Source organism: Notothenia coriiceps, unplaced genomic scaffold, assembly GCF_000735185.1.
Source record: "Notothenia coriiceps isolate Sejong01 unplaced genomic scaffold, NC01 NC01_scaffold00038212, whole genome shotgun sequence".
Classification (NCBI taxonomy): domain Eukaryota; kingdom Metazoa; phylum Chordata; class Actinopteri; order Perciformes; family Nototheniidae; genus Notothenia; species Notothenia coriiceps.
In genome coordinates, this window is record NW_011370913.1 from 142,027 (window position 1) to 153,596 (window position 11,570).

An 11,570-nucleotide genomic window follows, 5' to 3' on the forward strand; every position below is an offset into this window, starting at 1 on the left:
TCTTTATAGCGCCAACATTAGCCACCTTCAGCTTAGCGGTGGTGAAGTGAAGTCATGTGACCGTGCTGTAGTTCCTTTATAGCCCAACATTAGCCACCTTTAGCTTAGCGGTGGTGACGTGAAGTCAGTTAAAGCCTAAAATTATCTTCTTAATTCAGTGGAGTTAACATGTGGAGATTATCCTGCTGAACTAAACGAGTAAGAATCAAAACAATTGAGACTATTTTCTGCAATAATCCAAAATCACATGGAGGAGTGCCATTGGACCAGGAGATGCTGTCTTCAGGGACCAACACAGAAACACCACCTCCCTGCATTTACTGTGGAGTATTGATTCCTAAAAAACAGCATTCTAACAGATCTGATAAAGAGTTTTAAGATAAGATAAAGATAAGAAGGACTTTATTGATCCCAATTTAAGGAAATGTTTGCGTTGAAGCAGCATAACAAGACGAGGCATTGTACAATGGAGAAGTTAAAAGACTAGAAACATCCCAAACAGCAATAAAATAGCATTAAAAAAGTAAAAAATAAACATGTGGAAATAGAAAGTTACAGTCACAAAATATAAACAGGACATTAGATCCCTGTCAGCACTGGGAGTGTTTCAGCATCATCATCTCACTCTCAGCTGCTCTTGTTATTGATCAAACTGGTCTATCAGACACTCTGTAATGCGTGTATGAATTACTTCATGCATTTTACCTAACAGACGGTACGTGGTTTGTCCTGCTTTGCTTTCTGTTATTTTGTTCATGTCTGTCTGTAACACGTTGCTTTTGTCGGGACCCCCTTGAAAACCAGATGGTGCATCTCAAGGGGTTTATCCCAATACACACATCTCTATATTTATATTTACATGTATTAATTGTGCAAGGAATGGATTATTAAATATTAGATTGAATGTAAAATGTACAGTGGGAGTTTTAATCCAGTGAAATATCTCCCCCTCACCTGTACGAAGCTTCCTGTCTCTCTCTCAGGAGTCTCAGGTAATAATCCGTAACAGAGGGGTCTCAGGTGAGGCTGCTGACTCACCTGAGACCCCTCTGTTACGGATTATTGATTCCTAAAACAACCCACATTGTAAGAGATCTGAGAAAGAGTTGTAAATAGCCTCCTCACCTGTATGCCTCGATGCTTCCTGCCCCTCTCCAGGTGAGTCAGTCTCAGGTGAGGCTGCAGTCGCTCCTCTTCACACAGGGAGGAAGAGGAGGGGGGAGGGCTCCTCACCCCCCTGCTGGGCGAGGGATCAGGTGACCAGAAGTCTCTCTGCACCGAACCTGAGGAGGAAACCAGACACACACCTGTTACTGGACACCTACACACACCTTTATACACACACACACACACACACACACACACACACACACACACACACACACACACACACACACACACACACACACACACACACACACACACTAGACACGACGACGAACGACANCCTGCCTGTCAGCCTTCCATCTGTGCACAAACTTATCTCGTGCCCTCATTGGTCATGTGCGTTTTCAGGTGTGTTGGAGGAGGGGCTCTGTAAGGAAGTGGCAGATATGTTCCGGCTGTGTATTTTCAAATTCTAGCGCACTCGAGCTGGTTTCTCCAAAATGACCTACCCCACCTTTAAAGGTCACCTAATGCAAAATCCACTTTTTCATGTATTTTATACATAAACATGTGTCCCCTCTGTGTTAAGAGATTCTGAAATTTCCAGGAACAAAGATTCTCTCTCTTTTTGTCCTGATCCATCTACATAAAAACCAGTCTGAAAATGCGCTGATCAGATTCTGGGTAGTGCATCAATTTGCCAATAACCAACCAAGGTAACACCCGCCCACCTTATCATCTGAATCTCCAGCACCATTGTGTTTTTTAAACCAATAACTTAACAGAGGGGCGTGGCCAGCAGCAGCTCATTTGCATTTAAAGCTACAGATACAGAATCGGCACTTTTGAAACAGAGGGGTTTATGGCACGCTACAATGGTCTGTTTGGTATTTCGAGCCAAACACCTAAGAGACATTTCTTTTTATAAATCTGAGACCTATAATTTATTCTTGAAAAATAGTATAATAGGGGACCTTTAAGGAATGAGTCCCAGTGTTTGCTGCAAGAACGCACATCACAAAATACACAAAAGCCAAAATCACGCTATTCAGTTTATTCATTGTTGGAAGACGATAATGTTTGTCAAAACCTAGCAACTGAGCTCACTCACTCATGGATGGAAATCAACTCTTTAGCACATCACAAGCAACATTTCTGACGACTGGCTATTCACAGAAACCCTGCTGACAGAGTAAATAAAAGCAAAAAGAGATGAGAGGTTTTGCTGAACAGCTCATCATTACACATGTGCTGAATTGTCATTTTACTGATTTAGTTTAACTACCACGTCATTTCATTTGGCCTTCATGACCTTAGAGTATGACGTTCTGTCTGTTGTTCCTATTTTTTTTATTTAGGTTTCAATCACACTTATTGCCAAACTATAATTTAAAGTGGCACCCACAGTGGGCAACATTGTTGAAGTAACGAAGGCCCTTTAACCACGGTAGTTATTCATAGTGTTTACATTTTCAGAGGCTCCTCATTATCTTTTGCTTCCAGAAATAAGGAACAATAGAAGACGATGGAATCCATTACACTCTTCTTTATCTGCGTACAGTAAGCCCCGAGTGAGTTTGTGAAGAGTGCGCGGCTCTGTAGCAAACACCTTGAGCTTAGAGTGATAACACAGAAGAGGAAAGGCTTGGATAGCGGTACATTAGAGAGTCGGAAGCGCGTAATCAGATGAAGAAAAATGATTAGGATTGCACAAAATGTCATCATGCTGTTGCTAATTTGGTTCAGTTCTAGGATAGTTACTAGGGGGTTTACAGGATTTTCAAACTGCATTACACCCTCTGACTTTAAAAATCAGTATGAATAGAGGTGAAAAATAATCCCTATTGTTCTATAATTGCGTATTTGTATGTGAAATCCGAAAAACAAACAGGCTAAATCCATCCAGATTTGTATAACTCATGGACTCGGCTAAAGGAGTCATTATGAGAATGTTAACATAATATAAAGTCACCCCAGCTTGCCATTAGCATTAATGCAATTTTTCCATGTCAATTCCATACTGGGGCATCAGATATTCATGTCATGTGCATCTGCATGTAAATCCATTTCCTTAATCAATGTATCTATCAATGGCTGTGCTTTAGGTTTTTGGTATCTCTCCGGTCAATTCATCCTTGCACGTATTAATGGAGTGTGTTGAGGCTGCTGCTTATTAGTGCGACATACAGTAATGAAAAGGGTGGGAGGAGGGGAAAGAAGGAGCAGGAGAAAGGAAAGCTTTTTGGAAGAGAATTTACAGCAGTGGCTATCTGCGAGGGTTTAGAAAGCCTACATGTTCAGCCCCCACATCACAGCCTCTGTGTTGTGTTTCTGCTCTCTCTCATTATTGCCCTTGCTATCAGTTGTCCTTTAGTGGAGGACTGGAAACAGATGCAGAGCTGTTTTTGTTTTTTTAGATACCTGACAGCATTCTCAAGGGCATCGCCACATGGTGAACACCCTCTCGATCAATGAAAACCTGTTTGCGTGATGAAGATGTTCCACACCTCCAGCAGGGGAGTGATTCACCCTGTGCAGCTTAAAATACATCACAGCACACATACAGAATGCTCACTTTTGGATAATGTATGATAATGCAGGGGTGCCACGCTTTCATTTTCATAATCGTCTCCTCCTATGTCCTTTGGCAAGGTGGGAGTGTTTAAACACTGTAAGAGTCCAAACCAAGCAGACTACTACGATGTGTAAATGCACCATATTTTTAATAGGTTTCATTTCTACATGGCTGACTAGAAGCTTCCCTTATCCCTGTCAGGACATTTTCACCCTTCAGAGCAGCCATAGCCGTCTGTCCTTGGGAAAAAAGTGACAGGGATGTGTGTTTGTACAGAGGCAAAAAATAGCAGATGAGGGGAACGGGGAGGGACTAGACTAAATGGCGAGAAGCATGTTCAGCATCCATGAACAGCGACTGGCGAGCCGATGGTCCCACTGGAGAGGAGGTGATTTCGCTGAGTGTGCGCTTGGAATACTGATACACGGCCACAGCAGCCCTCCCCCCCACCAGCCCCAACCCCTTGTCTTTCCTGTATGCCACAGCTGAAAACAAGTGCAGACACAACACTGGGTAGACAAAACATCACAAGTTTTAAAACAATCAGCGTAAAGCCGAGTGGGAGATCTCAAAAGCTTGCATTCCAGCACTGGGAGAAAATATTCCCCTCCAACCTGTTTTTTAAAGTAAATGAACTGTTAATGTTACTTTACTTATTGTGAAGAATAGATTGCTATCTATAAGTCTCTAAAAGCGGATGTCTTAAAGTTGACCTCTGAAACTCAAATTGACGATCTCATATCAATGTATATTTTCTAGCTTTTCTCAAGCTTTTTAACGTATCGCATATGAGAAAGGGACTTTGTCCGCACAGAAAGATATTGTCATATGATTGAAGGCTCCAGATGAACTACTAAATCGATCATTCCAAGATATATTTTCTAGCAATAAGCTAAGCATTATTTAAAATATTGACAAATAGGCTTTGAAAATATGTGATTCCGTTTTGGGTTTACAACTGTAAAAAATATAGTTTTTTATTTTGAATGGCAAACTTGGGGATCACTTTGTTCATTTCATATAATTGTATTGGTCCGTTATTGTTTTTGCACTATGGTTTAGGCACTATCTGTTAGATTTGATAATAATGTATGTGAACTGATATAAATGGACCATTTGGTGGCAAAAGCTAATTTATAGGCACCCAGAAAATACCAATATGCCCTACATATTGCAGACACTACTCTGTGTAAACATCCTCCAAACAATCATGCTTTTATCATACGGACACAGTCTCTCAGGCTTAGAATAATCGACTCATCATTTTCCTGCCCGACCTTTGACCCTACATGATAAATGCATCTGTACCTGGAGGAGGCCCTTCCTCTGAAGGCTCATTAGGCATACAGACACCAGACTGCCACCAGTGCTGGGGGATGGGCCTTGAAGAAAGAGGTACTGCCTCAATGTCGTGTCAAAGACTCCTGGAACCTACTGGCTACCAGAAGCTATTTTAGATCATCATCTTCCCATTTTAATGCTCTGTGAGGAACAAAACCCCCATTGAGCGGTATTTCAATCCAATACCCTCTCCTTCCATTCACTGAAGTAATGGTTTTAAGCGATGTTGGATTGTATTTGTGGCTTTAAAACTCATCATACACTGTTAAATTCATAGTTAACAGTTCGGTACAAATGACTCACTGATAATTTTACTAAGTGAACAATAACACATCACTCAAAGAAGCCTTGCACAACAGGCTTTGATGCCATAACTATTTTTAATAAATAGTTCAAAGTATGTGGGAAGCAAGAATAAAAAAATGCATTCATCTTTTATTGTATTTCCAATACAATAAAAGATGAATGCATTTTGATGGTTTTGATTGCTATGTTGTGGATTAACTTCCATTCCTGAAAGCCGTCATGTTGCTAAAATTGTTTTCCCACAGGATTAGTAGCCTAAATAAATATCCATCCGATAAATCCTCCTCCTAGTAATAACACATATCAAACTCTACCTTTAAGAATCTCTGTCCAAGCAACGCAAACAGAAATTCCAACACATAATCATTGTTTACAATCATGTAAATGTTGATTCTAGACTCACCAATTTCACAGGGTTTCAAGAAGATCTAGATTTATGCTGATGTCGGCCCTTTGACCACGCACCATGTCAGAAATGTCATTGATCGAACCAAACTGCTAGTAGCCTTTTGATAGCCAGCTATTGAACACCTAAAACCTGCCTTCCAATGATTGATCACATCTATAGAGTCAATCCAGCCTCCATTGATTTGTTTAACTTTGCTTACCTCCTGCTGTTGAGAAGTTAACCCTTTGGCTCTGGGTTGTGCTTGTTATGGATTCTGGCACTAATTTGTGATCGATCCCATTGGCAGTGGTGATTACCCCCGGCTGGTCCTCAGTGGGCCCCGACCTGGTCTCAGAGGAGTCCAGGTAAGCCTCACTTTGGGTGGGTAGAGTTTCTGTCATCGTGGCCTCTCCAGCACGGAGGGTAACACCAACAGTGGAGTCTAGTGGTTTTCTGACAAACGTGGTTTCTGAGGATGTAGCGGGAGTGATATGCCTCAGAGAGTGTGTGCTTGTCAGTGTGGTCTCCACCAGTCCTGGGGTTGTTGTCGTGGTTTGGACTTCTGCCCATGTCAACACAGTGGGTACTGTGGTTTCTGGAGCTACCGTCAAATATATCTTTCCTGTAAAATCTTCCGCCTCCTCTTTATCAGTGTGTTCCTCTGGGAGGTGTTGCGTAGTGGCACCCATGCTGGGCCCTGCTGCTGGTGGGGTGCCCCTCGATGTTGCATTTTGTCCAGGAGTGCTTGTGCTGGTGGGACTGTTGGTGAACAGAGTGTTTCTGATAGAACTGCTTGTGGGAGAGTAGGAGTCTGAAACAAGAGTGTCATTGTGGCTCTGCGCTATGCTGCTGTGTGGAGAATCTGATGTCCCTGTGGGAAGTGAGTCCGTTCTTATCTGTGTCACGCTGGTTAGGAACCTCTGAGTGGAAGTGATGGGTGGATCAGAGGATTCAAGAATACTCCCTTCGCCTGAACCCGAGTTGTCTTGCGAGGGATCGATTGGTTCTGTCAGACCTTTGGCGGTTGTGGTCAACGCGGCAGCCTCATCCTCACTGTCCCTGCTCCCGGATAAGTAAGGAATATGGAAGGGTAGTTTGGGTAGTGAGGGTAGTTTGGGTAGTGAGGGTAGTTTGGGTAGTTCGGGTAGTGAGAGAATCAAAGGAAGCTTTGGCAGAGATGGGGTCCACCAGTAGGAGCTTGTTTTTTTTAAAGGTGGGTCTTCACTTGATGCCGTTGTTCCCCAAAGGCCCTCTTCGTCAGCCACAGCCTGCTTGTGAAGTAGCAAAAAACACCAGAAGCAAAAAGCCAAGGTCCGGAGGAGGCGAAGCATGCTGGCGACAGTGGCGTACGGAACGTTCACATGGTGTTCTCCATTCCCCTGCTCCCTGAGGCGGGTTTGGCTGGCTCTCCGGCAAAATGGCCTAAAAGACAAGAACACACAGGACACTTGGTGACACACTTTCTTCACTCTCAGGCAGCTACATTTGAGTTGATGAAAACTGCGACCTGCTTTCTCAGCTGAAGTAAATCAAGCATAGAAACTATGCCAGCCATCACACGCTGCCTAAGTTAACAAGCTAAAACAATATCTTACCCTCCTCAAATCACAACAAGACTTTGGTATTATAGACACCCCACAATTAGTGGTGTCCCGTTATGTGGAGGTCAGTATTTATGTCATGCTGTCTTGCTGTGTTTGGGCGGCTACAAGGACTGACCAATTAGAAGACTGAAACTTAAAAGACTACCATCGTAATGTATAGTACTCAGTGAGGAGTGGTCAATAAATAATGTGTGTGTAGGGTAGGGGGGGAGGTTAGTAAAGAATTAGGGTCCGGGTTGCCAACATAAGACACAGAGAGGAGCTCAGAGAGGTTCAAAATCACTAGTCTGTTGCCTCAGTGAAAGGACTGGAGCACCAAAGGAATTTCCCCTGTGAGAACAACAACCTGTATGCCTTAGCTGTACTTACACCCCCCCCCCTCCCTCCACCCTAACCCCCAGCTCTGGCCTTGTTCTCTTTCAATCTCGGATTTATTTGTTCTTTAAAGCGGAAGGAAAGATCTGTTTGTGTGGGAGGGCAAAAAAACATCAATATTCACTGAAATCTGCCATCAGTGAAGTTCTCTCCTGCTTCTCTATCATGCTCTCTTTATGAGTGTCATTTTACACTTTCCATCTTCTGTTCTTCTCTGACAAGTTTATTTATGACCTAGTCCACGCCAGTTCTCTCTATCTTCCTCTAAGTTATAGCTTTTTATTTTGTATCCATCAAGAAGATCAATCAGTCCCTACCATCAGAGACTCTTGCTTGCAGAATCTTTGCCTGCCATCTCCCCCTCTGTTCCCACCTAGAGGGATGAAACTAGCCATTGCACAGTCAGATGCTGAGATATGAAGTCTGCGGGCGGTCAAACGTAAAGCTTCCCACACACTCTCCAGTTTTAGCATTTTGACTAAACAACATGAAAACCAGCTTCCAATGAAGTAAGGTTGTCTTTGGATAACTCCGACCCATAGGCTCCGACCTCAAGCTTGCACCAACCAGCCCGCACCTGGTCACATTTGATGCGTACAGAGATATGATTGTAGATTAATTTAGATCTGACTCTGCATGTTAGAGCTTGTATACTGGTTCGCCCACATGTACTGTTCTGTGGAAGGCACACACATCCACACATGCACACTTTATTCCCTTTTTCAAGACATGTTGCCAGCTACTTATGATTGCTTACATAATGGCCAATACACTATTAAAAGCTGCCTTTAAAGCAAAAGGGAAAGATGTCTTGTTGAGTAACCAAGTTTATTTATAGAAACATTATAATTAGTTTTGAAGCTTGGGGGAAATTATCTTTTATCCTTGATTGCCTTTTTGTCGATCTGATGCACAACTGATCAATTATTTAAACAGAGGGAATAGTTTTGTCTTGCTAACATTCTCACATTTCACTCCAGTATCACTTTTACAAGTTCAGGACATTTAATTTTCAACAACAGTTTTAGGATGTGTCGATCCCATTCTTTCCACTAACATAAGCATTTACATTGCTTTTTATTACTTTTTTAAAAATTAGATTCGAGTTATTTTGGTGAGGGGTGACTCATCTTATCTTGGCACTTTATCAAAGATTATCCGCCTGTAGTTGTTAGAATTTAATCCAACTATTGATCATAGCATTATAATTATCTATTAAAGCCCCAATAAAGAATATCCTTACATTAATAATAATGAGCATATATCACTTTTGAAGGGTGTTCTACCATTAGCTACTGTATGTCCCACTACTCCATTAGAACTGCATTAATTGATAACATTACTAGCAGTGAAGCTAACACAAGATGTACAGTGCTAGCCACTTAACTTTCTTGACACCCCTCGTCACCACATCAAAAACAAGCCTCCTGGTTGAAGCATCGTCTGGTTTGAGCAAGTGGAAAGGAACTATAAAAAGTGTCAGTTGGGAATTTACAAGTCCTCTCTATTATTTCACTGGCGTTTATTTGGCTGTTCCTGACAAAGACACTGTAGTAGAGAGAAAGGCAGAGAGCAAAAGACAAGGGCAATAGAGGAGAGAAAGAGAGACAAAGACTCCGTATTGACATGCAGTTGAGGCATCGGTCGTCAAGGAGAGTCAACTCTGCTGCAGTCTCCCTAATGCTCATTTCAGTTTGATGCCAGAGCCTCTTTCATTAACTCTGTAAACAGACTCCTGCCTTCCAATTGAGTCTGTGTGTGTGTGTGGGTTTGTGAGAAGCCCCCACTCTCTCACTTCTCCGAGGACCATCAGCCATCTTGTTCTCAATCAGCTTCCCACCTGCTGTAACATATTTCTCTATGGAAAATCCTCTTTTCTAAATGAGTCTGAGGGCAGAGTTGCAAGCCCCTGTGAGAGCATATTAAGGCCACTGTAGTAAATCTAACGAGAGAGAAAGATGAAAATTGGATTGCCTGAGAATGGAAAAGGAGAGAAACGGAAAGGTGTAGGACTGAATAAGAGTGTCGCTCCTGAGTGATTGAAATGGAGAGGCTCTCCACTGAGGGGAGTCACAATTGGAGACGGATTGACGGTGTGACGGTGTGACCATGTCATTACTACTCAACAAACTTGCTATAAGCGTGTGAATCAATGGCACCGTCCAGGATAATGGAGTAATTCACCTCCCTGCAAATGGCTGCTGTTTGGGGAGACAGTTTTCTGAATGCTCTGTGTGGGCATGCATATTTACAAGCACTACTTCTCACTCTAGAATTATCCCTATGGTAATCTGTAGGTGCACTTGTATTTACATCCTCCCACGTGCTGTTGGATTGCAGCTCCTTAACATCTCAATGCTCTATCTCCCATCTAAGGAGTCAACGTTTTGTTCCCGTTGTCCTCTCCTGACTTTGACGCCACGCAGGGATGTCAATTTTGCAGGAATTCAATCTGACTGGCCGCTATAAGCCAGCAGGGGTTTATTTGTGCGTAAAGCAGTACATTTGAAGGGCTTTATGAAGTGTTTAAGAGCTTAATATAGCGCCCAAGTGTCGGACTATCCATCTATCAATCCATGTAGGCGTCAATACGGCCAGGGCAGAAACCACCAAGAAGAAAACATGAATTTAAGATGATAAATGTCCTCAAAGACAGAACTACAGTATTATTTGTTTTCTTTCAGTCCCAGTAATAATTTAACAGGTCATTAACTTCATTGTTACTGATAACACTACACTGTTTATATCAATAAAGATTGATTAGAGATTTTACACGCAATATCAATACTGTAATTTAAAATGAATCCCTCGTATTATTGGCCTCCATATTTTGCGATATTACATTTCCACTGGCTAGTTTGTCCAAAAACAAGAGCAGACATGTGTTGTTTCGCACATTTTAAAGGAATAGATCCACAGTTTTGAACATCTTTAGGAGGATCTTGCACTCTTATATCTGTCTTGGTAACATTTCTCTCACTGCTGTTTGTGTTACATCATTCCCCATCCAAGTGAACTGTTTGGCACCATTTTCAAGTGGTTTCTCTCTCATATACCCTCACTGCGTTGTAACAGACCCCCACACAGACATCATGCAGCCAGCTTCAGTCAATAGTCCCTGGTAATTTAGTGGGAATGCTGTTAACAGTATTCCAACTAACTGTTCTTCTACGCACGAAAAGTTTATTATTCCGCCGACTTATTTTGCCGCGCTTCTTCTCCCGCATTGAACATCGCAGAAACTCCGTTCAAACATCAAAACGTAAAGCTCGGTTGGGAATCGATGGCTATTACTGTTCTCATTCATAACTTTCATAATTCCAGAGATACATCCCATAATTCATCACATTTTTAACATTTGATCTTTAACATTGTGCAGCTCGTTAAGGCAGAGTGCGTGATGTCAGAGTTAGAGTGGAGGACAGTTTTCCAATTTGCCTTCATATATCTTTTTAAAACTGCCATAATTCCCAAACCCTACATTCCTGAGACATAATTTTTCATGACAAACGTAGGAAAACATCCCGTAGCTTGAAAAATGACAAATAATGAAGCAAAAATAATTAAACAAAGTGCCTCTTGAGAGGCGTGAAGTGACAAAAACGTTCAACATGTCTCCATTAAAGCCCATTGTAATTTCAGGCAGATATTTCCTCACAGCAGCAGCCGCACACCTTTAGTTAAACTGCCAAAAAGGCCACATTATTAACCCGAAAGTACACAAAAATCACACTTCAGATACTCAACCTCCTTGACATGCTTCACGTTTTGAAATTTCACAGATATCTGTTACGGTTCTTCCACAAAACGTTCACATGTAAGAGGTTTATCTCTCATCCAGAACAATGGAAACCTCTGATCTCTGGACGCCTCA

The 11,570-nt window shown here is 42.1% G+C and overlaps 1 protein-coding gene across 1 annotated transcript in view; it reads right to left on the reverse strand.

Moving 5' to 3' along the window:
* The window catches only part of prrt4b (proline rich transmembrane protein 4b), a 25,984-nt gene that overhangs the window by 10,456 nt on the left and 3,958 nt on the right, over window positions 1–11,570 (reverse strand). The window contains exon 2 of the mRNA XM_010797653.1: window positions 5,938–7,139. Within this exon, the coding sequence (XP_010795955.1) occupies window positions 5,938–7,048 (1,111 nt within the window). The 5' untranslated portion in view covers window positions 7,049–7,139. The remainder of the gene's footprint in view (window positions 1–5,937; window positions 7,140–11,570) is intronic.